This window comes from Oncorhynchus mykiss, chromosome 22 (genome assembly GCF_057628025.1).
Source record: "Oncorhynchus mykiss isolate SJ-2025 chromosome 22, ASM5762802v1, whole genome shotgun sequence".
Taxonomy (NCBI): Eukaryota; Metazoa; Chordata; class Actinopteri; order Salmoniformes; family Salmonidae; genus Oncorhynchus; species Oncorhynchus mykiss.
This window is the reverse complement of record NC_143043.1, coordinates 38,869,924-38,897,140: the sequence shown is the minus strand read 5'-3', so window position 1 is coordinate 38,897,140 and position 27,217 is coordinate 38,869,924. Positions and strand designations below refer to the sequence as shown.

Sequence of the window (27,217 nt, the reverse complement as noted above, 5' to 3'; positions counted from 1 at the left end):
ACAGAGAGTCACCACTAAGGCCAGGGTCTCGTTCACAAGGGAACCCTGCATATACAATTCATAAGACAATATCTATGTAAATAGGACACAATCTAACAATCTAACATCATAATAATCCTAGACACAATCCTAGACACATAAAAAGTGGGATGTATACGGAGGGTGCAGGGCAACAGAAGACGAACAGCAGAGGGGATAAGAATATTAGAGATGGGGACAGGACTGATAAAACAGAGGGAAAGTGTGCGGGACTCCACCCGGAGGGGCAGATCCCGAGTAGAAAGCCGTACCCTATGCCCGAGACAATATCGGGGAGCCAGGGTTGGTGGCGGTTCGCCTGTCGTCGATACCTAGAGGTGGTCTTGAGAAGAGCGGACCGGCTCTCTTCCAGGTACGGCGACAGCGGCGGACAAGAATCTGGGCTGAGGGTATGCTGACCTCTTGCTCAGGGAAGAGTGGGGGCTGATATCCCATTGAACACTCAAAATGCGAGAGACCAGTGGCCGAGCAGGGAAGTGTTTTGCGGGTGTATCCCACACACACGAGATGCTGGCTCCAGGTGGTGGGGTTGGTGGTGACGAGGCAACTAAAGATTTCCAAGATGGCGTAGCAGTCAGATGTCTTTGTCTTGTCTCGTATATAACTTTTTATACCTTTTTTCTTCGCATTTAAAAAAAATATTTTTCCTAAACCTCAACTTCAAAATTACTCTCCTGCAACCCGCCTCGCCCAATGTGGCATGGATCAGATTTTTTTTCTAAAGTATTTCTATTTACCTCCGAACTGGAATACCTCAACTGAAGCTAGCTAGCTAACTAGCAACCCGCTATCAGTAAGCTAATCACTGCTAGCGGTCATCAGCTAACCTTTAGCTCGGAAAGCTCTCGCCAGTTCGTACAACGCGTTTCAAACCAGAGCATACTGGTTTGACTACTCCTGGCTAACGTTTCCATCCCGGAGCAAGCACCAACTATCCTGGAGCTAGCCTATGCTAGACCCATCTCCCGGCTAGGGCTCCTGGGCTACTCCTGAAGCCCACTCCTCGGCTACAATATCCGGACCCCTTTTACTGCCGATCCTTCACGACTGGAATACCGACATAATCTGCCCGAGGATCCCAACAAGCCCCTCAGGCGCGACGTTCCCTGAAGGCCAATTCTGCTAATCACCGCCTGCTAGCTATCTATAGCATATTGGACTGTTAGCTGATCCATCCGCCAGTTTCTTGGACCACTATATCCATTTTGCTAACTGCTAGCTAAATATCCCCGGCCTGCTAACTGCTAGCTTGCTAGCCCCGGCCTGCTAACTGTCTGAATCGCCGTGTCCCCAGCCAGCCCAAACACTCACTGGACCCATACGATCACTTGGCTACACATACCTCTCCCTAATATCAATATGCCTTGCCCATTACTGTCCTGGTTAGTGATTACTGTCTTATTTCACTGTAGCGCCTCTAGCCATGCTCAAAATGCCTTTACCAACCATGTTGTTCCACCTCCCACATATTTGATGACATCACCTGGTTTAAACGTCTCTAGAGACTATATCTCTCTCATCATTACTCAATGCCTAGGTTTACCTCCAATGTACTCTCTTCCTACCATACCTTTGTCTGTACATTATGCCTTGAATCTATGCTATCGTGCCCGGAAACCTGCTCCCTTTATCTCTGTTCCGAACATGCTAGACGGCCAGTTCTTAAAGCCTTTAGTCGTACCCTTATCCTACTTATCCTCTGTTCCTCTGGTGATGTAGACCTGCAGTGCCTAGCTCCACTACTACTCCCTAGGTGCTCTCATTTGTTGACTTCAGCAACCGTAAAAGCCTTGGTTTCATGCATGTTAACATTAGCAGCATACTCCCTAAGTGTGCTTTATTCACTGCTTTAGCACATTCTGCCAACGCGGATGTCTTAGCCGCGTCTAAGTCCTGGCCTTAGGAAAACCACCAAAACCCCTGAAATTTCCATCCCTAACTATAATATTTTCCGCCAAGATAGAACTGCCAAAGGGGGCGGTGTTGCAGAGATAGCCTGCAGAGTTCTGTCTTACTATCCAGGTCTGTAAAAATTCACCTTTCCAGAAACAAGTGTCTCACCGTTGCCGCTGCCCTCCGTTGCCCTCACTAGCTTTAAGCACTGCACCTGTACATAGCTAATCTGTAAATAGCCCATCCAATCTACCTCATCCCCGTACTGTATTTATTTATGTATCTCGTTCCTTTGCACCCCAGTATCTCAACTTGCACATTCATCTTCTGCACATCTATCATTTCAGTGTTTAATTTCGAAATTGTAATTATTTCGCCACCATGGCCTATTTATTGCATTACCTCTCTTATCCTACCTCATTTGCACATGCTGTATATTGATTTTTCTATTGTATTATTGATTGTATGTTTGTTTATTCCATGTGTAACTCTGTGTTGTTGTATGTGTCGAACTGCTTTGCTTTATCTTGGCCAGGTTGCAGTTGCAAATGAGAACTTGTTCTCAACTGGACTACCTGGTTAAATGAAGGTGAAATAAATCAAATAAATGAAAACAAAGAGTAGTCTCCAGGTCCTAATTGGCTCGCTCTGACTGGAAGTTGGACTGGGGGTGGACGAAAACTGAGGACTGCGATCGGACACCATGTCCACCAGAAGTCCATTGATCTGGAAGACTATAAGGATATATGAGACCAGACGGAGCTTGCCGCGTAGTCTTATTCTGAGCACAAACAGTGCATGCGGCGAAGAACGCAGAGACGTCAGGAGCCATGGTGGGTAACCAAAAACAGTGTCGCACAAATGCCAGTGTCTGATGGGATTCCGGGTGGCAGGCAAGTCTGGAGGAATGAGACCAGGACCGGGGAACAGGCAGCGTCCGGGACAAACATCCAGATAGCCCGGCCTGGTTCTCTATACCCCAGATGAGAGCAGCCGCAGACACGATGTTGGGAGGATGGTTTCGCTGTCCGAGGGTTTAGCAGCGGTGCTATAGCGGTGTGAAAGCTCATCTGGCTTAACATTCTTGGAACCCGGGCGGTAGGAGATGGTTAAGTTGAACCGAGGGAATAGCATGGCTTATCGAGTTTGCCTGTGGAGATATTCCAGGTTCTTGTGATCAGTCCACACAATGAATGGATGTTCCACCCCCTCTAACCAGTGCTTCCACTCCTCCAACATCATCTTCACCACGAGTAGTTCTCGATTTGCCACATCATAATTCCTCTCAGTGGCTTTAAGACCATGGGAAAGTAAGGCGCAGGGATGCAACTTTTGGTCCTGAGCAGAACACTGGGACAGCTCTGACGTCCGAGGCGTCGACCTCCACTGCGAACTGATGGGACGGATCAGGATGGATTAATTTGGGAGCTGTAGTGAATTGATGCTTTAAGTCCAGGAGTGCCCGGTCAGCAGTTGGAGAGCACACAAATGGGACTTTGGGAGAGGTGAGTGCTGAAAGGGGGGAAGGCAGGATGCTGGAACCCCGGATAAAATGCTGATAAAAATGGGCAAATCCCAGGAAGAGTTGCAGCTGCACTCTGGAAGTGGGTTGATGCCAATCCCCCACTGCTCTCACCTTGCCAAGATCCATCTGCACATTACCTGCAGCGGTGTATCCTAGGAAGGAGATGGTGGAACGATGGAATTCACATTTTTCTGCTTTAACAAAAAGCTGGTTTTCCAGTAGACGGTGGAGGACTTGCTGGATGTGGAAAACATGTTCTTGAGCTGAGCGGGAAAAGACGAGGATGTCGTCGAGGTAGACAAACACGAACCAGTTCAGCATGTCGCGGAGAACGTTGTTAACCAGGGCCTGGAACATAGTAGGAGCGTTGGTCAGTCCAAATGGCATCAACAGTGATTAGTAGTACCTGCTGCACATGTTGAAGACTGTCTTCCACTCGTGTCCTTCCCGTATCCGCACAAGATGGTAGGTGTTCCGAAGCTCCAACTTATAGAAAATGGTAGCCCCCTGGAGCGTCTCGAAAGCAGAGGCAATGAGTGGTAGCGGGTAACATTTTTTAACCGTGATGTCATTAAGGCCCCGGTAGTCGATACACTGATAGAGTTTTGTTCTTCTTCTCCACAAAGAATAACCCCGCGCCGGCAGGGGAAGCAGAAGGACGGATACACCCTGTAGCCATGGAGTCCTCAATGTATGTTTCCATCGCCTTGGTCTCCGAATCTGACAGAGAATACAGACGCCCCCGGGGTGGAGAAGTCCCGGGAGAAGGTTGAACCCCAGTCATAGGGTTGATGCGGAGGAAGTGAAGTGGCATGGGCCTTCCTGAAAACCTCCCGGAGGTCCTGGTACTCCGCGGGAATGGCGGAGAGTTCCGAAAAGGAAGGAGGAAACTGTCCCGGGGCAGGCTGCACTGATATCATTCAATAAGCGTGGCAGAACGGGCTCCAGCTATGATTTTACCAGCAATCCAGTCAATAAAGGGATTGTGTCGCTGGAGCCATGAAAACACGAAAACCACAGGTACCTGAGGATACTTGATGAGCATAAACTGCAGGTTGATAGGAACCTTATTGTAGGTGACTCTGCCTATAGAGCGCCCATCCAGTGCTCTGACATCCATGGGAATGGAGAGGGGTTGAGTAAGGATACCCAGCTCTGACACCAGTGTACATTAAACTCTTGTCTGCCCCAGAGTCAATGAGTACCTGGAGAGATTTTGACCGGTCACTAGACAGCAGGATGGCATGGAGAGCGGTATGAGTAAGGGGAGATGGAAAATTCTCCATATGGCCCACCAGCGTGCTCGTACCTACTGATGGGCCGGGTCTATTAATGGACAGGTAGACACGTAATGACCTGTAGTCCCACAGTACAGACAACTCTTGGTGTTAAGTCTGCGTAAATGTTCAGCAGGAGACAATCTAGCTCTGCCGAGCTGCATAGGCTCCGGAAGGAGCGAGTCGGCTGACCTCGGAGATTCCCGGGGGAACTCGGGTAACCTCGGATTCCTCGGTAACGTAGACACCGGGGACTTGCGGAATTCTTTTGAGGCAAGGTGGGATCCTTGGTCGAGTGAGTGGGACCGGAATCAGAACTCCTCTCCTTTATATGTTCCTGTAGCCACCCATAGATCCAATTGGTCAATGCGTTGAGTGAGTCGAGTGGGCAGCTCCTGGGTTGCAAGCTAATCTTTAACATCCTCTGATAATCCGGGTTCCAGGGATTCCGGGTTCCAGGCACTCTCGGCAGCCAATGTGCATAAATCAACTTCATAGTCTGCCACTCTGCGGGAGTTTTGACAAAGCAGGACTAGCTTCCGAGCAGCCTCTCTCCTGGGCAACGGAGAAACAATCAACTTTTTCACCTCCGCCACAAACTCCTCCAGACTGCAGCATATGGCAGATTGTTGTTCCCACAGCGTAGTAGCCCAGGCGAGAGCCCTCTCAGACATTAGCGTTATATGGTGCTCTATCTTCGAGGGAAAGAACGAGGACTGTAGCTCGAAGATGAGGGGGGACTGGGAGAGAAATCTCCAGCGAAGCATTCCGGAGGAGGTAAGTGGGGTTCTCAGGAAGCCGGGGTGGGCTGGAGATACGCGCTGCTGACAGCAAGGTTACTGAGGGCCTGGGAGGTTAATGTAGTGGCTGGCTGCCTAACAGACAATCCGCGGAATTGCTCCAGCAATGTATTGAAGGCTCGGTCATGTAGGAGGAAACAGCATTACAGTGCTGTTCCGAGTCTACTGGGTCAGTAATGGCCGGTTCATACTATCAGGACTAAGGCTAAGACCGGGATGGAGACACAGGAGGTGGATAGCACGAGTCTCAGAGATAATTATAGGACAAGGGGCAGGCAAAAGGTCGTAATCCAAATCAGGCAGGTACAAGACAGCAGGCAATTTGTAGGTCAAGGTAGGCAAAGATTCTTAATCCAAATCAGAGTGAGGCAGGTACAGGATGGAAGGATCAGGGTCAGGACAGGCAGAAGGGTCAGAACTGGGAAGACTAAGAAAAACAAAAACTAGAGCATGGGAAACACGGGAACACGCTGGTAGGACGAACTGGCAACAGACAAACAGAAAACGCATGTATAAATGCATAGGGGATGATGGGGAAAATGGGAGACACCTGGAGGGAGGTGGAGACAAGCATAAGACAGTTGAAACAGATTAGTGTGACAACATCCAACCTCTTTATAGGCACTGCTCAAAAGTAGTGCCATTTAGGGTGTAACCTCTTTTTCTGCCCACCAGCCTAACAGTGTAGCAGAGAGGATGAAAGCCAGACGTCATGCAGAGCGACAACGATCTCTTCATTCTCCCTGTTACTTAAATCAAGCCGCTTACCCAGATTTAGAGGTGTGGGAATGCATGTGTGACTCATAAGGAGTGTGTGGCGGGCGCATTCGTTTGAGGTACAGGTCTTTAACAGCCCCCGTCTCTTTCTTTCTCTTCTCTCCTTTTATCTCCTCCCTTCTCATCCTCTACTCCGGCCCTGTGGAGAGAGGGAGAGAAGAGGATGAAAGGGGACAGCATCTGCTGGGACCACCTCCCTGATTCCAGCCTTCTAGTGTAGTCTCCCTCTCTACCATCCCTAATAAGCACCACACACACACACACACACACACACACACACACACACACACACACACACACACACACACACCCCTGAGGAGTGCTACTCAGCATGGCTGGCAACACTTTCTCCTTTCCTTCTGCCCTGGGATCTATAGACCAGGATGAACCCCTATTCCCTATATAGTGCACTACTTTAACCAGGGCCCTATATAGTGCACTATAAAGGGAAAAGGGTTCCATTTGGGATGCATCTCTATAGACCCACAGCCACAGAGACCTGTGGAGAGCCTTGTCTCATTTCCTCACTCTAATTGTGTTTTGCATAGATCGCATCTTATATGCCACCATGCAGAAAATACTTAATTTGTCTGAAGACTACTTTGATGAAGTGGAGATCTTTGTGTTTAGTTAATCAGTGTATCCAGTGTTTCCCATGCTTATCTCTGCATAAGGGTATGCATACACACGTACACACAAATGCATGCATGCAAGCACACACACACACACACACACACACACACACAGACACACACACGCATATGCACAGACACGTACGCACACATACACACTCAGAGATTCAGAAAGTGTGTTTCACAACATTAAGCGGACAGAGTGAAGATCATGTTAGTCTATGTGTTTTCAGAGAAGCCAGATTAAGAAATGCTGACACATACAATCACACTCTGCAGAAGCGTTTATGTCTGTCTGCCCCTGTACTGACAGAACCATCCTTAGTGAGAAATATTGAGTTGAAAAATGTAATTGAGAGCAAATGCCTCAGTGTTCGACAAGAGAAAAGCATTGAGGCACAGCTGATATACTGTAGTATCTTTTCATTTCTTATCTGAGACCTAAAAACATGCGATGGCTCTCATGTGGTCTCCTGTATACACAGACATCTACCCCCCCTGTGTTAATGTTAGTTGACCATCCAAAGCCTGACCTTTTGTATGAGACTATGCCCCAGTTGTTTTCTAAGAATTGTTTCATGTTGAAATATGACCTTATGTTTGGTAGCCTGCAGGTAGATCGTACGTATAGTGGTTATGACATGCACCTGTCTTTGGGTGGATGAGAAAGATCAGAGTAAAAACCAAGAAGAAAGAAACCAAGATAATACACACACAATCACTGTTCAAGCAACACTGAACTATGCATGAGAGCACCAGCTGTTCCGGATGACCGTGTGATCTCACCTTCCATAGCCTATGTGAGTAAGAACTTTACACAGGCTACAACCACATAACATCACTAAGGAATTAACATGGTGCAGACAAACCAACACAGTTGTGAAGAGAGAGTGACAACAGCTATTCCCCCTCAGGAGGCTGAAAATATTTAGGATAGGCCCTCATGTCCTCAAACAATTCTACAGCGGCACAATTCAGAGCAACTTGACTGGCTGCATTACCGCTTGGTACGGCAACTGCAAGGCACCCAACCGCAAGGCGCTACAGAGGGTGGTGAGTAAGGGCCAGTACATCACTGGGGCCGAACTCCCTGCCATCCAGGACCTCTATACCAGGTGATTTCAGAGGAAAGACCAAAACATTTACTAAGACTCCAGCCAGTGCACCAAGTCTGGAACCAACAGGACCCTGAACAGCTTCTACCTGCAAACCATTAGACTGCTAAATAAGACTGCTAAATAGCTAATCAAATGGCTACCCGGACTATCTACATTTACCCTTTTTTGCACTTACATATGTGCATAACTACCTCAATTACCTCATATCGCTGCACGTTGACTCGGTACTGGTACTCCCTGTATACAGGCATGTTATTTTTACTTGTTTTTGTTATTCACTGTTTATTTATTTCTCGGGTCACTATTTCTATGTTTTTTTATTATCTTTATCTTCAATTTGCATTGTTGGAAAAGGACCCAGGAGTAATAATTTCACTGTTAGTCTTCACCTATTGTTTAGGAAGCATGTCACAAATAAAATTGGATTTGATTTGATTTCTAGTTTTTGTGTATTCTTACACACATATGTATGGTATGTGGTAACTTATTTCCCATTTCAGTCCGTCTATCCTCTCTCATTCAGGTCTTCCACTGTGTTTCGAGTGTCATGAAGTTTTGTTGTGGTGATGGTGATGTACGTACCTTGCGGGGGTAGCTCATCATTGAGACTGACAAGAGAGTGCCGCGCTGTCACAAACCATCACTGTCAAAGACAACACAACACATCCAGACGCAGCCTGCGTGACACTCACTATGAGCACCGTGACTTCACTGTGACTTCTCAAAGTCACCAAGCAGGACTTGTATAGTACTGTATGGAGACAGAATCAACTGCTTTATTCACACAAGACTGATACTGATACTCCTATTCTGACATTCAGGTTGCACTTTACATTATAGCACAGAATAAAGTGGTAATAACATGGCATAATATGGAGCTGTAAACTGTATTTCAACTTACATGAATGGGATGTCAAATCCCTAAAGACAGTCAGATACATGTTATCAGAGAGATCCTAGAAACAACCCAAATAGTGCACTGAGTATGAACTGAAGGGCACAGAATAGGAATTAACACTTCAGATACCAATACATTGTTCCCTAAGTGTGTTGAACCAAACACCATTTGGTGATGTCACCTAAGAAACCATTTCCAGCAGCCCGTGGCGCTAAAGCTGAGAAAACAAAGACATTCCATCTTCCTGAAGAAACACACCCCAATCTGTAGGTTCGATGAAAGGCAAGCAGCCGGCTACAGGGTGTTTGAACTTGCTCCCTCCCCTATTTGAAATGAGCTCCAAAGACACTAGGAAGTGGAGGGTGGGAGCAGACGCACTAACACACGTCTTGGAGCAATGCACTGGGGAATGGGAATGCCATGTGAAGTCATCGCCCAGCCCATGGACCCTTTAAGGAAGAGTTGAAGTGCCACATTTAAACTAGAGCTAAAACACCTGTTGATACACACAACTCTTCAGAGACATGACATGCATAAAGCTTCGCAAGGCAAGGTGATATGAGTATATGGGGGATAACAGTGAGTGAGGTAACCCTGTATCTCTTTATTAATTTAGAAGGGTCTGTTTTATGGTAGGTTCAGTAAACACCCCCACAGTATCAACCACAAAGAGATACAGTAGATCTCTATACAGGATCTCACCGGAGACCAAAATCAATATGTTCACCCCAATGTAGTCATGGAACTCTGAGAGGTGGGGACATACAGAGCTGTGGTCCATACGGCTCATTATCTACATTATGAATCAAAAATGTTTTAGCTGACATGGGCTAATTAAGTGACTGATGGTGACTGACATAACAAGAGAAAAGCTGCTGATGTACAACCAAATTTAGAAATTTCACCTGGTGTATTCTACTATTCTAACTCTTAACATTAAGTTAAACCCCGACTGAGTTTTTGGAAATTGATCCGCAGGTCTACTGGCTGTCATTTGCCCATCTCTGATTTACATTGATGAAAGACAACGACAGGGATAGCATGTCAAAATGTTGAACCTTTTTCACAGGAACTATATTTATAAGGGTGATATGTATGGTAAACATTTTTTGGCCAATATTTTGAGTCACTTTGTATGTTTAAATTGGTCTCCTTCTGGTTGTACAATATGATTTGTATATGCGCACCAACGCACACACATGGACACACAAGCAGCTCTATACGTATGAAGAGGTAATCATGCTAACATGTGTTCAGTCTACCCACCCTTACAACCTTATCACTCTCTCTCTCTGACCATCTCTCTCTCCCTCTTGCTCTCTCTCCCCTTTCTCTCCTCTTTCTCTTTCTCTTGCACTCTCTCTCGCTCTCTCTCTCTCTCCCCTTTCTCTCCTCTTTCTCTTTCTCTTGCACTCTCTCTCGCTCTCTCTCTCCCCCTTTCTCTCCTCTTTCTCTTCATCCTCTCTCTCTCTCTCTCCCTCTGAACAGGTGGAGTTTTAATTATGCATGAAAATATACAGGGACCCTTTCCGATCCACTTGACTGCTCTCCTCCTCCTGCTATGTACCCCGCCACGGCTGCTCTAACTTTCTCGTCTGTTATCTCTTTCTCCTTCACTCCCTCTCCTTCTCCCTTTCTCTTTGTGTTCTCCTTCACTACTCTCTCTCTCTCTCTTCTCCTTCACTCCCCCTCTCTCCTCGTTCCCCTTCTCACTCCTCACCTCTTTTGAGGATTGAAGGACTCAATTTCAAAGCTGGGCACGTCTCAGAGACTGAAGTGAGGGTTTTGTTCCGCTGCCCGGCACACTTCCACTCACAAACGCCTAGGCAAGCGTTGGGAGGGAGGAAGAAATCCCACTTAATCTACTGAATCTGCCCTATTCTGTTCTCTTCTGTTCTGTTCTCTCTTCCAGGACTATGACTTAGCTAGTAGTCCGTGGATATTAAGGATATTCAGTTACTTCTACCTAAGCCTCCTTTATCAGCATTCTGTATGATATATGCGTTTCTCTTTCGCACCCTTCTCACTCTTTCTCTCGCTCTCTCCTTCAGTACCACCCATATAACATATATTAGCAGTTTCTGACTCCTTTTATTTAATCAATAACACCATAATATTATGATTTGCATACTGATTACCTTTGTGTTAGTATGCCAGACTGTCCTATAACACTGATAATCACACTAACTCTTAGCCCTACATGGGGGGATGTTCTGTTCCCTCTCCTGTCCATATGTGATGGTCTGCACTACCTGTTGGTTTCCAAAAATTCTAGCACCCTCAGGTTCCCTTCACCTCCTGATAAATCTGCATTACAATACAAGGTGTTCATAACATTACAATGCAGGGCACACCACATACAAAGTGCCAATCCACAGTTATTTTATGACACAGCCCACAGATATAGTATGACACAGCCCACAGATATAGTATGACACAGCCCACAGCTAAAATACAACAACTCAAATCAAATTAAATCAAATGTATTTATATAGCCCTTCATACATCAGCTGAAATCTCAAAGTGCTGTACAGAAACCAAGCCTAAAACCCCAAACAGCAAGCAATGCAGGGGTAGCAGCACGATGGATAGGAAAAACTCCCTAGAATGGCCAAAACCTAGGAAGAAACCTAGAGAGGAACCAGGCTATGTGGGGTGGCCAGTCCTCTTCTGGCTGTGCCGGGTGTAGATTATAACAGAACATGGCCAAGATGTTCAAATGTTCATAAATGACCAGCATGGTCAAATAATAATAATCACAGACAGAACTGTTGAAACTGGAGCAGCAGCACGGTCAGCTGGACTGGGGACAGCAAGGAGTCAGGTAGTCCTGATGCATGGTCCTAGGGCTCAGGTCCTCAGAGAGAGAGAAAGAAAGAGAGAATTAGAGAGAGCATACTTAAATTCACACAGGACACCGGATAGGACAGTAGAAGTACTCCAGATATAACAAACTGACCCTAGCCCCCCGACACAAACTACTGCAGCATAAATACTGGAGGCTGAGACAGGAGGGGTCAGGAGACACTGTGGCCCCATCCGATGATACCCCCGGACAGGGCCAAACAGGAAGGATATAACCCCACCCACTTTGCCAAAGCACAGCCCCCACACCACTAGAGGGATATCTTCAACCACCAACTTCCCATCCTGAGACAAGGCCGAGTATAGCCCACAAAGATCTCCGCCAGCCAATGTAGGTGGCCATGGTCCTCTGTACCTCAGTTGGTAGACTATGGCTCTTGCGATGCCAGGATAGTGTGTTGGATTCCTGGGACCACCCATATGTAAAAAAAAAAAATACATGCCTTGGATTAAAGCGTCTGCTAAGTGGCATATACAGTTGACGTAGGAAGTTTACATACACCTTAGTCAAATACATTTAAACTCAGTTTTTCACAATTCCTGACATTTAATCCTAGTAAAAATTCCTAGTTTTTGGTCAGATAGGATCAGCACTTTATTTTAAAATATGTAAAATGTCAGAATAATAGTAGAGAGAATGATTTATTTCAGCTTTTATTTCTTTCATCACATTCCCAATGGGTCAGACGTTTACATACACTGAATTAGTATTTATTAGTGAATTTTGGCCCATTCTTCCTGACAGAGCTGGTGTAACTGAGTCAGGTTTTTAGGCCTCCTTTCTTGCACACACTTTTTCAGTTCTGCCCACACATTTTCTGTAGGATTGAGGTCTGGGTTTTGTGATTGCCACTCCAATACCTTGACTTTGTTGTCCTTGAGCCATTTTGCCACAACTTTGGAAGTATGCTTGGGGTCATTGTCCATTTGGAAGAACCATTTGTGACCGAGCTTTAACTTCATGACTGATGTCTTGAGATGTTGCTTAAATATATCCACAATTTTCCTCCCTCATGATGCCATATATTTTGTGAATGCACCAGTCCCTACTGCAGCAAAGCACCCCCATAACATGATGCTGCCACCCCCGTGCTTCACGGTTGGGATGGTGTTCTTCGGGCTTGCAAGCCTCCCCCTTTTTCCTCCAAACATAACGATTGTTATTATGGCCAAACAGTTCTATTTTTGTTTCACCAGACCAGAGGACATTTCTCCAAAAAGTACAATCTTTGTCCTCACGTGCAGTTGCGAACCATAGTCTGGCTTTTTTATGGTGATTTTGGAGCAGTGGCTTCTTCCTTGCTGAGCAGCCTTTCAGATTGTGTCGATATAGGACTTGTTTTACTGTGGTACAGATACTTTTGTACCTGTTTCCTCCAGCATCTTCACAAGGTCCTTTGCTGTTCTTCTGGGATTGCTTTGTACTTTTCAAACCAAAGTGCATTATGTTTATATTTGCATACTATTGTTTGTACAGATGAACGTGGTACCTTCAGGCATTTGGAAATTGCTCCCAAGGATGAACCAGACTTATGGAGGTCAACCATTTTTTGTCTGAAGACTTGGCTGATTTCTTTTGATTTTCCCATGATGTCAAGAAAAGAGGCACTGAGTTTGACGGTAGGCCTTGAAATACATCCACAGGTACACCTCCAATTTACTCAAATCATGTCAATTAGCCTATCGAAAGCTTCTAAAGCCATGACATAATTTTCTGGAATTTTCCAAGCTGTTTAAAGGCACAGTCAATTTAGTGTATGTTAACTTCTGACCCACTGGAATTGTGATACAGTGAATTGTTAGTGAAAAAATCTGTCTGTAAACAATTGTTGGAAAAGTTACTTGTGTCATGCACAAAGTAGATGTCCTAACCAACTTGCCAAACTATAGTTTGTTAACAAGACATTTGTGGAGTGTTTGAAAACAGGTTTTAATGACTCCAACCTAAGTGTATGTAAACTTCTGACTTCAACTGTATCATATCATGCTCCAAAACATGACAAAACAATATAATTCATAATGTGATTCTATTTCACTGTACAATTAAGTGCTTGTAACACTAAAACTAGTGGCAACTGAGCTGCCACCACCTTAATTAAAGGAACCAAAACCTTAACTTTGCTGGAGTAGTGAAACACATGGTTGTGAGGGTTTTGGGACAGATTTAAGGGGTTCTGAAACATTCATCCTGAGTTGTTCTGAAACATTCATCCTGAGTTGTTCTGAAACATTCATCCTGAGGTGTTCTGAAACATTCATCCTGAGGGGTTCTGAAACATTCATCCTGAGGTGATCTGAGGTGTTCTGAAACATGTCAGGAAGTGAGGTGGAAACTGGAGGGTTGCAGGTATCTAATCCTAGATGCCATTGCCTCCATTTGAGCCCTTGATCAAGACACTTAACCTCCCACAACAACTGCTCCATGGCCGCCCAACGTGGCAGCCTCCCTGCTCCAACCTGTGTGGTCTTCTGGAGGGGCCGTCGGATAAAGGGAAGTCATGTTTTGGTTGGAACTTGTACAATTGATGAATAAAGTGATTTTTGACAACGCAAACCTCTTGGCATGCTGTGTTATTGTTGTAATATTGGTTAACCCAGATCTAAAAGCTTGTGTAATCTGGTCAGCTGAGTGATTTATTTTCGGGGTCCATATGTGTTATAAATTGGGAATTCCGGTTTGCGAAGTCTCCACACTCGCATAAGGAAACTTTCAGCCAAAGGTTGCTAGGTAACTAGTACAGGAAGTTCTATTTGCTCCTGGTTGTTGCGTGGTCTGGCAGTGAGTACAGACTGTGAGAACACACACACACACAGACACACACACACACACACACACACACACACACACACACACACACACACACACACACACGCACACACACATTGAATGACAGACAAGCAGAGTTGGAGGGAGGGAGTCTGAGGGAGCCACTGTGCCCAAAGCAGGGTCACTGTTTTCCGACCCGAGCTGGTCCCCAAATAGTCTCAGCTTGAGCCCCAGAGTCATTAGAAGACGAGGAGGGTGACCTCCAAGACCACAGTGTGGTGCTGTGTTTCTGTGTCTGATTGGTTGAGCACAGGATCCAGGCTTATGGAGTTGACTGTCAATGGCTACACACACAGACACACAGCAGGATGTTATACCAGTGTATTAGCTAGCTGAACCTACACACCCACAACTCCAGTCCTTAAGCAGATGGTCTGTCTCTGCTCCTGCAGCTCTCTTCCTAGAATATAATGAATACAAGAATGTGTAGAAAAAGTTTTTGCCCAAAATAGAACCTTATTCTCTTTATTGTGCCTTATGGGACCTTGGCCAAATGTAGTGTACTAAATAGAGAATTGAGTGCCATTGGAATGCCACCTGATGTTCCTGACTAGATTATCTGATGTTCCTGACTAGATGACCTGATGTTCCTGACTAGTGACCTGATGTTCCTGACTAGTGACCTGATGTTCCTGACTAGATGACCTGATGTTCCTGACTAGATTACCTGATGTTCCTGACTAGATGACCTGATGTTCCTGACTAGATGACCTGATGTTCCTGACTAGATGGCCTGATGTTCCTGACTAGATGGAGTAGTTTGTTAGCTACTAAACAGATGACTAACGAGGACTCTGAATGTGTTCCAAATGACATCCTATCCCCTATATAGTGCACTACGTTTGACCAGGGCCCCATGGGTGTATTTTGGGACACAGACGATGTGTCTCTCTGAGCACTGGGTGGAAAAGACTTAAATAGCTGCCATCCATGCCCATTATGTGACTGTGGTTGATCTAGACAGCACCATGACTGCTCCTGCAACTTCTGGGCTTGGCTTGGACTGACGACTATAGGGTCTGACAGCTGTCAGTAATGGGGGTCTGAACCTGAACAGTGGTGGCAGCAGCAACAGTGGTGGTTGCAGACTCCTTAGGACGCAGTTTAGTGTGCTTGCGTGTGTGCATGCCTGTGTGGTTTTGCGAGTGTGTATGTGTGTGTGTGTGGCTGTGTGCGTGGCGGAGGCCTGTTGCTGTGATTATTGTCACTGTTGGCATTAGCGCTGTGAGAGACCTGCCCTGTCCTTTCCCCGCTGTCTCTGTCTACCTCCAAAATGGCACAATATTCCCAAATTGTTCACTATAGTGCACCATATTTACTAGGGCCTATTGGGCACTGGTCTAAAGTAGTGCACTTTATAGCGAATAAGGTGCCATTTGGGACTCATCCTCACTTTGTCTGTCACCTCTAATGACAGCTACCATGACAGGAAGGGGGATGAGAGGAGGGCAGTCGTGTCACTTTGATTCATACCAGCTCTGGCTGGGTGGTTTCGTAAAGTCTCCGCGGTCATTATCCTTTCTAAATGACATTTAAGTGTGAAGCAATGGTGATGCTGATGTCCTCCTGCTTCACCCTGGTACCTAGTGGAGTGGACACAAGCTTGGAGCAGAAAGTTTTAGCAAAGTCTTCCTTGACCCCCGTGGGGTTTCCCCCTCACATGGGTTCATCGTGACTGAGTGGATAGGTGGAAATTACCTTATGATGAATCAGTTTTCAAAGCTGCTCTGTCTACTTTAGCCTGATCTCAGATCTGTAGTCGTTGTCATTCATGAAATCCCTAGGAGTTGGGAAAACATCACAAACAGATCAGGACAAAACATATCTGGGACCAAGCTATCTATGTCTGATTGTCTCCGTGGCTCTTGTTTTGTGTTGCTGTGTCTGATGTTCTCCCTGTCACCTCTCTCCTCTTCCAGTCTATCCGTGAGGTGACAGGCTATGTGCTGGTGGCTCTGAACCAGTTTGACTACCTGCCGCTGGAGAACCTGAGGATCATCAGAGGAACTAAGATGTATGAAGACCGCTACGCTCTGGCAATCTTCCTCAACTACCGCAGAGATGGGAACTTTGGCCTGCGCCAACTGGGACTGAAGAACCTCACAGGTATGTGTCTAAGATAGCTATCCTGTCTCTGTGTCTCCTCTGTCTGAAGCAAGGAAAGCTCTGAAATCTTTCATTTCCTCTTTTCAGAGACATACCGTCTTGCTACTAACTTCAGTGAAATCCTGTCATTGTGTGACTGAGTGTTAAGTCAGAAACTCTGCTAGAAAATTACTGCAATGAAAGCAGTAAACCAAGGTCTGTGAAGAGGGAACCGAATGTTAGGGTCAATTTAATGAGAATTAAATGCAGTGATCTGATCTTTTAAGAGCTTGTGTCTGTCTAGATGTTAGGTGGTTGGGGATGTACTGTACTGACAGATTTCAATTACATCTCTTGACACTCATAGCGAGAGGAAGACACAGTTGACCAAACTCTGCATCAGAAAGTTTTGTCCAGACTTTCATTTGGCTGAAATGCAATAACACCTTGAGTTAATCTGGGAATTGACCCCTGACCTGGCCTTGGGAAGATGTATGTGTTATATTTTGTATGCTTTGTTTTAGCACCAATATCCACAGAGAGCTTCGCCTGATCCCAGATCTGTTTGGTCGACCATATGAGTTGGCAAGACAGCACAAACAGATCTGGAACCAGGCTTGCCAATTCCCCAGCAGAACCTGATAATGTTAACCAGATGTGGCCCTCTGGTAGGGGTGTTGGTACATGCTGGGAAATACAAAGTGTCAAAGCAAATATTACATTTATCATTAGCAAGTAGCCTTTTACTTCAACATGGTCTGAAACTAGCCTCTTCTTGCCCTGTAAGCTTCCTCAATATACGTACACACTATTGTAACATTGTTCCATTACCTGCAATTACTCTGCAGTACTCTGCAGTCATACATACCCCATCCATTTCCCTGTTTGTTTTTGCGTGAAGTCATAATGTGTTTTCTGTACCTACATACCTGTATTTTTATTGAGTGCATTGCAATTAGGTTGCAATTACATATATCCACGTCACAACATATTTTCTCCTGTGTTAATGACAGCTGGCTCCAAAATGGCCTAGTTACCATGAACGAAGACTGGGGCTTCGTCACAAATTGCACCCTATTCCCTATGGGCCCTGGTCAAAAGTAGTGCACTAAGTAGGAAAAAGGTTGCCATTTGGGAGGCAAGGTAGATAAACAGAGAACAAGAACAGTAATTGCCTGATCCCTCTCAGAGATACCTAGGTAAGACAGGTTACTTAGGATCAGGAAATAGTTATCTTCCCTTGGAATCACTAAAGTAGATTATTATTACTGTTTAGCATATCCCCTCATTCTCATAGCCGCTAAAAGCACTTGTGAAAATGTAGTTATTTTCTACCTCTCCTCTCTCTCTCTCTCCTTCTCTCTCTCCTCTTTCTCTCTCTCTCTCTCTCTCTCTGTCTCTCTCTCTCTCTCTCTCTCTCTCTCTCTCTCTCCCTGTCCATCTAGTTTTTTCTCTCTCTCACTCCATCTCTAGTTTCTCTCTCGGTCTCTTTCTCTTTCTCTCTCTCTCTTTCTCTTTCCCTCTCCATCTATTTTTTTCTCTTTCTCTCTCTCGCTCCATCTCTATTTTTTTTTTCTCTCTCTCTCCATCTGTAGTTTCTCTCTGTCTCTCTGTCTCTGTCTCTGTCTCTCTCTCTCTCTCTCTCTCTCTCTCTCTCTCTCTCTCTCTCTCACACTCTCAGTCTCTCTATACAGACAGGGTTTTGATGCATTCTCCTAAGATGCTATCATCCTTCCCCTAGCATTTACACAAGCATACTTGACCTTGAAGAATAAGCAGCCAGGAAAAAGGCCCTAAACCTTTTTGAAGTGCAACCATTGTGCTGATTAAACTCAGCAGTTTATGATTACGATGCTATTAAAAGGTGTTCTTGTTTGCTTAATTTGGTAAACGTGTGGCACTAGCATTGTTACGGTCATATGTACATTTCCCACAGGGATCACAAACACTTACGGCTCTATTCAATCTGAACTACGGATCGCGCGATACACATTATTATGATACGAATTGACATATGCAGCGTTACCATGAATGCAGTCTCTGCTAATGCGGTAACATTGCCTTTTAATTTCAATCTAGCTGTAGCATTTGAACTTCCATGATACGGATTGAATACAGCCATTACTAAGAATGTATGCAGTCAAGTAAAAGACTCAGACTAACTGACATAACTTATGTTGTCTTACTACCTCCCAGATGGAGCTGTCCCGATATATAATCTGCTTGAGGGGAGTTATGCTCTGCACTAATAACATGTTGTAGCTATGGAGCTAGTTCTGAGCTATGGTTGTAACCGGAGAAATGAATAACATTTACATTTTATTTATTTAACAGACACTCTTATCCAGAGTGACTTACAGGACCAACTAGGGTTAAGTGGCTTGCTCAAGGGCACAGACAGATTTTTCACCTAGTTGGCTCGGGGTTTCGAAAACAGCGACCTTTCAGTTACTGGCCCAACGGTCTTTAACCGCTAGCCTACCTGCCGCCAGACATCAGGTCTGCATCTAAATTAGCACCATATTCCATATAAAGTTCACTACCCAATCAAAAGAAGTACAATATATAGGGAATAGGGTGCCATTTGGGACACATCCCAGTTTTGTCAGGAGCCCATTAGGTGTTCTGATACAATATTGTGTGACAGGGTCAGTAATTGACAGTTAACCTATAGACCCACCTAACTCACTGTCCTGAGAGGCAGAGGATAGAGGTCAGTGCTGGGTCTGGTGTCTGTCTGGTCAGAGAGAGAGAGAGAGAGGGGGGGGGGGAGAGAGGGAGAGAGGGAGAGCGAGAGAGGGGGGGAGAGAGAGGGAGAGAGGGAGAGAGAGAGAGGGGGGGGAGAGAGAGAGAGGGGGGGGAGAGAGGGAGAGAGGGGGGGAGAGAGAGGGAGAGAGGGAGAGAGAGAGAGAGAGGGAGAGAGAGAGAGAGAGAGAGAGAGAGAAGGCAATGGTCGCTGGTGTGTCTTCACTGAGAGAGATGGAGAGAGAAGGAGAAAGATAGATAGTGAGAAGGAGAGAGAGAGTGAGAGAAGGAGAGAGATAGATGGGGAGAGATGGGGAGAGAGAGAGATTTGAGAGACAGAGAAAGTAAAATGAATATAGAGATCAAGAGATGGAGGAGGAATTGAAAAGACAACGTCCAGAGACCACACCATAGGAGCACAGTGTACTGTATGTTTTCTGTTATGTAACACAGTGTAGGACTAACATTCATTCACCTGATTTTTATACAGCATGAATAGAGCTGTGGGTTTCTGTCTCTCTCCGGGCTCAATCTGACACCGTGAAGATATTAAACCACTACTCTTTGTTCTATTTGGTCTACAAACACACGCACGCAGGCACACATCCACTATACAATTCTGCATTGTCATCTGGCATAATCGGTAGAACATTCATGTACTGTATATATCACCATGTATTTTGTTGGGTAGTACTATACTTATCTTTGAGAAGGATTGAAAATGATATTCATAAAAGGCGTGGACATGTTCACATGTTCATTCGCAAGACATGTTTCCGTTGGGGCAGTTAAGCAATATCAATAATATACATTTTAAAAAGTTTTCTGCCATGCCAGAAGAGTCCTATTCGAAGAGTCCTATTCGAAGAGTCCTATTCGAAGAGTCCTATCGAAGAGTCCTAACGAAGAGTCCTATTGAAGAGTCCTATTCGAAGAGTCCTATTGAACAGTCCTATCGCTGATTCCTATTGAAGAGTCCTATCGCAGAGTCCTATTGAAGAGTCCTATCGCAGAGTCCTATTGAAGAGTCCTATTGAAGAGTCCTATCGAAGAGTCCTATTCGAAGAGTCCTATCGAAGAGTCCTATCTGGGATACTAGGTTGAGCTCGGATACCACTGAGTGTCCAGAGGCAGACTCAGTGAAAAGAGGCAGATTGGTGTTTGAAATGCCATTGTCCCATCCATGTCCCTGGGCCAGTAGTGTGGAGAGGAGGAAGAGGGACTGCACATGCTCTTTTTCTATGTGTCTCTCTTTGTCTCTTTGTATCTATTTTGACACTCTCCTCCACTACTTGTGTCATGCTCCTGCTATATCAAGCCTTGGGAGCTGGTCTCTGGGTCTCAGGCTGTGACACATGTGCGCACACACACACACACGCACACACACACACACACACACACACACACACACACACACACACACACACACACACACACACACACACACACACACACACACACACACACACACCCCCCACCATCCGAAGATCCCCCCCCCTCTCTCCGTCACTGTGGCAAAGACGCCTATAATGGCTCCCCTTTCATCTCCCCGTCATATTATTCTGTCGTTCCTTTTATACCCTGCTCTCTGTAAAACGATCGATATGATCTATAAGCGACATATACGAGAATAAAGGTTATTAACTACACACAGGGCTAATCTGGAGACGGATAAAACGGACCCCTCGGTATTGGAACCGACCTGAATTCCTAGGAGGTAGAAATTGTCCTGGATAAAATCCATTTGTAGCTGGTATATTTTGATATGGCTGTATTGATTTTTCAGTGGGGTCTGTGTAGGAGACTTTGTAGAACGAAGGAACACTTATGGGTTTGCTGGGACTGTGTAGTGTGCATCTCAGTCCCTCTGTGGCCCCTTTCAATCAGGCTTCAGTTATCCTTAGTCATCCTTAGGCATATGAAACAGGAAACACACTCAAGTACACTTTAAAACACACTAAGATGAAGCAGTAAGACTTACTAGATCGTTCTGTCTTTTTCCGTATCTTGTCTGTCTCTGTCTTTGTCTCTCTCTCTCTCCATCCACTAGTATCTGTCTTCATATAATCCTCCCCTCTCCCTCAAACAATTTATTGTCCCTAACTGAACCTGCCTGTCCCTATCTGTCTCTCCAGAAGCAGATGATTGGAGTGAATTATATGTCTCCCCCAGCACAGTGACAAGATTTAAACACTGCCACTTTGTTTGACATTTCCAAAGTGCAGCTACGGTATGCTTTCCATTTCAGACCAATTAAAGCTATTTTCATGCTTAAGCAAACATTTTTCTTCTGCTTCTCTTCTTTTTTTTTTTTTTGAGTCACCATGAACACAACAGTTACTGTAGATAGCAGCTGAGGCAAGTTGAGCTGGGCTCAGTGCATTCACATGGTAATTGCTGCCTGTTGAGTTTTCACAACGATATCCACCTCAATGAAAGAAATAACACAGATGAACATGTCAGTTTACACATTTTCTATTTTTAAAATAAGTATCCCGGCCTGTTTCCCTATAGTTTTGTTCAGTCAGTGTTGCTCATCCATTTATTTCCACTGCTTGTACGCTGCCATTACTCTCTGTCCAAAATAAAAGCATCAAATCTCTTCCCCCATCTGCCAGACATCCTTCTCTCTCTCTCTCCCTACACGGTTAGCTGACACACACACACACACGCTGCTCGCACACGACGCCAAGACTGGATCCACTACTCACTCACAGTCCATCTGTTATTTCTCTCTTTTTCACGTTCTCATTCTCTCTCTCGTCTCTTGTCCCTCTTGTTTCTCTTTCTCTCTATATATCTCATCAATGTTAGTTAAACTGGCACATGCACTATATACAAAGCCTACATGTGTATTATTTTACTGTACTCACACACACACACACACACACACACACACACACAAACACACACACACACACACACACACACACACACACACACACACACACACACACACACACACACACACACACACACAGAATATTGTGTTCTATCTGCTCTTCATCGCCCTGCATTTTATCAAGGGGAAAATCTTAATGATCATACATTAACTTCAACGAGCTCTGCTCAGTGTTTCGTGAAAGCATCATGGATCATGAAATGGTGAACAGGAGGGATGGAGGGATGGAGGTATAGATGGATGGATGGGACAAGGTGAAAATAACGAATGAGAGAAATCTGTGACAGTCTCTCCTTGAAGGACTAAGAAGGAGAATCAGTGTATTTGGACAGCAGATCCCTGCCTGGCCCGGTCTGTCTGAGAAACACCCACAGGAGAGATGAAGGGATGGATGGAGGGAGGGTTGGACGGATAGACAGGACAAGGTGAAAATAAAGGACAAGTGGACTCAGTCTTGTGCTGAAGAGTCTTTGGACAGCCTCTCCCCAGACTGGCCTCTGTCTTTATGAGAAACCCCCACAGGAAGAGAGCTGAGATTAGTTTGTGTCCAAGGCTACATCCCAAAATGGCACCATCTTCCCTTTATAGTGCACTGCTTTTGACTAGAACACTGTGTCCCTTGCATTCTGTTCCACTCTCCACCTCTCCCCTCTCTCTACCGCTCTCCTCTCTCTACCTATCCCCTCTCTCGACCTCTCTTTCTCTTTACTCTCCACCTCTCTCCTCTCTCCACCCCTCCTTTCTCCTTTCTCCAACTCTCCTCTCTCTACATTTCTCCTCTCTCCACCCCTCCTTTCTCCTTTCTCCAACTCTCCACTTCTCCTCTCTCTACATCTCTCCTCTCTCCACCTCGCCACCTCTCATCTCGCTACATCTCTACTCTCCACCTCTCTTCTCTCTCCTCCTCTCCTCTCTCCACCTCTCCTCTCTCTACACCGTTCCTCTCTCCACCTCTCCTCTCACCACTTTTCCTCTCTCTACATATCTCTACTCTCCACCTCTCTCCTCTCTGCACCTCCCCTCTCTCCTCCTCTCCTCTCTCCATATCTCCTCTCTCTACCTTTCCTCTCTCCACCTCTCCTCTCTCTCTACCTCTATCTATCTGTATTCACCTCTCTCCTCTCTCTCCACCTCTTTCCTCTCTCCACTTCTCTCTCTCCAATCTCCACCTCTCTCTCTCCAATCCCCACCTCTTTCCTCTCCTCTCGGCTGGCAGCTTCCAGACCTCAGGTCGCTTCCAATTGTGTGTCTAATTGATTACTTCCCATGCAATTACTCCTGTGTCATACTCAATATTTCATTGCTTGGAGGAGGGCAAAAGGTAGTTTTTTGTAAGACGACATTCATATTGTTACATTTGTGAGCTCTCTAACGCAGTTTAGGAACAGCGTGTTAACACCAGCCGAGGGCCGGCGTCCGAACGAATCAGTTGGACGGGCATTTGATAGCAGGTGTACAAATGGGTTTCATAATAAAGACATGTAATATAACTGTAAAAATATATTACCTTTTAATAAACACAACCAGTCATGATGTTTTCATCTGATTGTCAAACAAATCACTTAAAAAAGTAGGAGACCTTTGCAGATTAGTCCAAAATAATTCCAGCATCCGAACAGTGCACTCTGCACCCGCCAATGTTCCTTCAATTCACAAGTGGCTGAAGCTAACTCACCTGAGAAAGCATCCGAGCGAGCGAAACAGCACCCCTCCGTCGTACTAAACAGATGTAGGATCTTAATTTGATCACTCTTTTGTTGCTGAGAATTTGTGTATGTTCTTGAGTTCTACAAACTTGTAGGGTATTTGAGGTTTCAAAAGGCTTCTAAAGTTTGTATTTTCCTCTTTAAAATGTCAGATTTGTTTTGCCCTAATAGAAAATGTATCAACCCCTACAAAAATGTTTCATTAAAGACATTGCATATTGACATGCAATACTCCTTATGGCCAGACAGCATCAGATACATCAGATACATGGCACATAGTGAGACAGAGGGGCACTGCTTTGCTCGCTTGGATGCTTTATTTGAGATTGATGTGTATTTCTGTCTGCGTGTGTCTTGCTCAATTAAATGATCAGTATTTAAATATTTTCTTTGGATTGGCAAGGAGGTACGGTAGCGTGAGCCAGGCCCCCTAAGGCCCGCCCACAACGCTGGACCTCTCCAGTCAACACAAACATGGAGTGGTTTCACCCCTAGGTCTTAGGCAAGGAGCAAAGAGCCATTGTCTATAAGGTGACAATACTCAATGACAGTAGGTTTTTCTTTCTTGTGGTGGACATGAAATTATTAGCATGGCTGTGGTTGATATGATTAGCCATTGGGGCATACAGTACATTGACAGTGTGTAGGTTCTTGAGTTCTTCAATTTAAAGCAATAATACATTGGTTGTGTCCCAATCTCTCCTTTTCTTCCGAAGTGTGCACTTGTTCACTTCCCCTCATGAATTTGAAATAAAATGATTGGTGTATGGAAACTCCCTCTAGCGCATGCCTACACCAATCCAATTATTTTGAATTTGTGGGGAGTAGGGAACAAGTGGACACTTCAGTAGGAAGGAAAGATTTGGACGCATAATTGTTTGGAAGAACATGGATTTTTCTCCAAGACAGCAGACTGAAAGAGTATGCATTGACACTGACTTGCTTCTTCTCGCATATTGTAGACTAATAATCCATCTGACAATAAGGTCTATTTAGTAACAACATGTGCTGCTGGGCTCCAACAGCACTTTATGCTTTAGTTTTTCCTGCTGTATTTTGCTGACTGGATCCACTTCTCTCATTAATGATCCTATGTGGGAATTGCATAAGCAAGAAATTGGAGAGTTTTATGAAATATTAATGTCCGACAACATAAAGGCCGCATTCTAAATGGAACCCTTCTGCCTATAGGGCACTTATTTTGACCGGATCCATCTGGGCCCTAGTCAAAGGTAGTGCACTACATAGGGGATAGCCATTTGAGACACAAATAATGTTAAATCATCAGCTTCAGAGGGAGCTGACCCGCCAGCCCTCAACAGAAAAAGTAAAATTAAAAATAATGAAATGTGAGTTTAGTAAAAACAAATCTGTTTCCATCTTGAAGTAAATGGGATAGTTCATTCTAAGTAAATTGGACATTTAGGTAAAGTTTCTGCTTGAAACTCCCAGGTGGGGAAGTGGTCTTGTTCCTACTGCATCTAGTTGTAATATAATAAAACTGATATCTGAAACTACAGTACACTTCACAGAAACACCACCTCTCTTCAGTAGCGTTTCTCTTCAAGTTTCTCTTCACTATCTGAAAGACTCTGAAAAACTGTCTGAAACTTTCTCAGCTACCCTGAACATAACAATAAGTACAAAAGGAAGCATAATAATAAAATCCATGTAGCTTTTTCCTGTTGCCTCTTCTTAGAGAACAAACAAGACACAAAGAACAAAATAAACAATTAATGAAACGTTTCCAGGGCCTTCTTTATTTAACATCAAACTTTTGATAGCATGTTTAGGGTAAATCTGTTGGGTAATTACACTGAGATCAAATGGAGAGCACTAGAATTAATGCTAATACTGTATAGCGTTAGTTAGCTCGCTAGCCCCAGCCCAGCACTGCCTGGGCCCCATGGTGGAACCAGAGCCATTAATAATGGATTGGGTGTCATCATTAAGAAACTGAATGATTAAAACATATCTCCCAGCTTCAAGCGGCACTGCCCTTACTTAAAAAAGGCCTATGACATAGGCCTGTACAGTCCCTTTTGTTACAACTACGTTATATATTTAGATATAGAACTGTGCTTTTGTGACTATGTCATAGATTTGGAGGGGGTTGTGTAGCAAATCACCACAAACATGCTATGGCATTAGAAGTGAGGGCTCCATGCTCCACCTTTTGCTGCAGTGGGCTAAATCAGGGTCACACAGAGTGCTTCTTGGTAGTCTTAAACAAATCTACTTTGAAACAAAGGTATCCACCTCACACACATGGTTATGGATTTAAAAACAGAAAACACCTGTACCATGTCAAATATAGAGTTGACATGTATTCAATTTTGAGTTTGCATCCCAATATTATACTTTATATACATCACAGAAGACTGAAATATAACCAACTTGTCCCCCCAAAAAATAATAATGTTATTAATGATGAACAAACTCAATATACTTTAAAATGACTAAAACCAGATGGAAATTTTGTAGAAATGACAATGGACCTACATTCATACAGTTTCTTGACTGTCCAGTTCACTAATAATCACCCAAATTAAAGCTAAGTCAGGGAGCATAGAAAATTCCTAGAACGATGGATAGACAACTTTTTTTTGTTGCAAATTTTGACGGCGAGGAATCATAACCAATTTTCCGTGCGGCCCTCCGGACCTCTTTGGAGACTGAATGCAGCCCCCAGGGCAAAATGAGTTTCACACCCCTGCCCTGCATTCCTATCTGGCTCTATTAGTAGCCAGTTGCTGATAATGAAGTCATGCGAGAAGTCTGCAGGGAACCATCATCACTACCTCTGACTGATCTGGGACCTGTTAGGACCTGTTAGGACCTGTTAGGTGGAGGGCAGATGAGAAGATGAAAGAGGGGGGCTCCTCTGACTTCTCCACCCGTAACCCATAAGTAAGCCTTGTGTGTGCATATGTACATGTGTACATGCGTAGGCTATGTAAATTGAGAATTAAATTAAAGAGCAGGCTAGGAAACTAGAGCACTGTGCTGTGTTGTCCCTGTGCTGTGCTGTGTTGTGCTGTGTTGTGCTGTGCTGTGCTGTGTTTTGCTGTGCTGTGGTGTGTTGTGCTGTGTTGTGCTGTGCTGTGTTGTTTTGTGTTGGGTTGTGC

General features: G+C 44.9%; 1 protein-coding gene across 1 annotated transcript in view; it reads left to right on the top strand.

Moving 5' to 3' along the window:
- The window catches only part of LOC118936582 (receptor tyrosine-protein kinase erbB-4), a 528,305-nt gene that overhangs the window by 283,204 nt on the left and 217,884 nt on the right, over positions 1–27,217 (top strand). Inside the window, exon 3 of the mRNA XM_090216042.1 lies at positions 16,571–16,757. Within this exon, the coding sequence (XP_090072168.1) occupies positions 16,571–16,757 (187 nt within the window). The remainder of the gene's footprint in view (positions 1–16,570; positions 16,758–27,217) is intronic.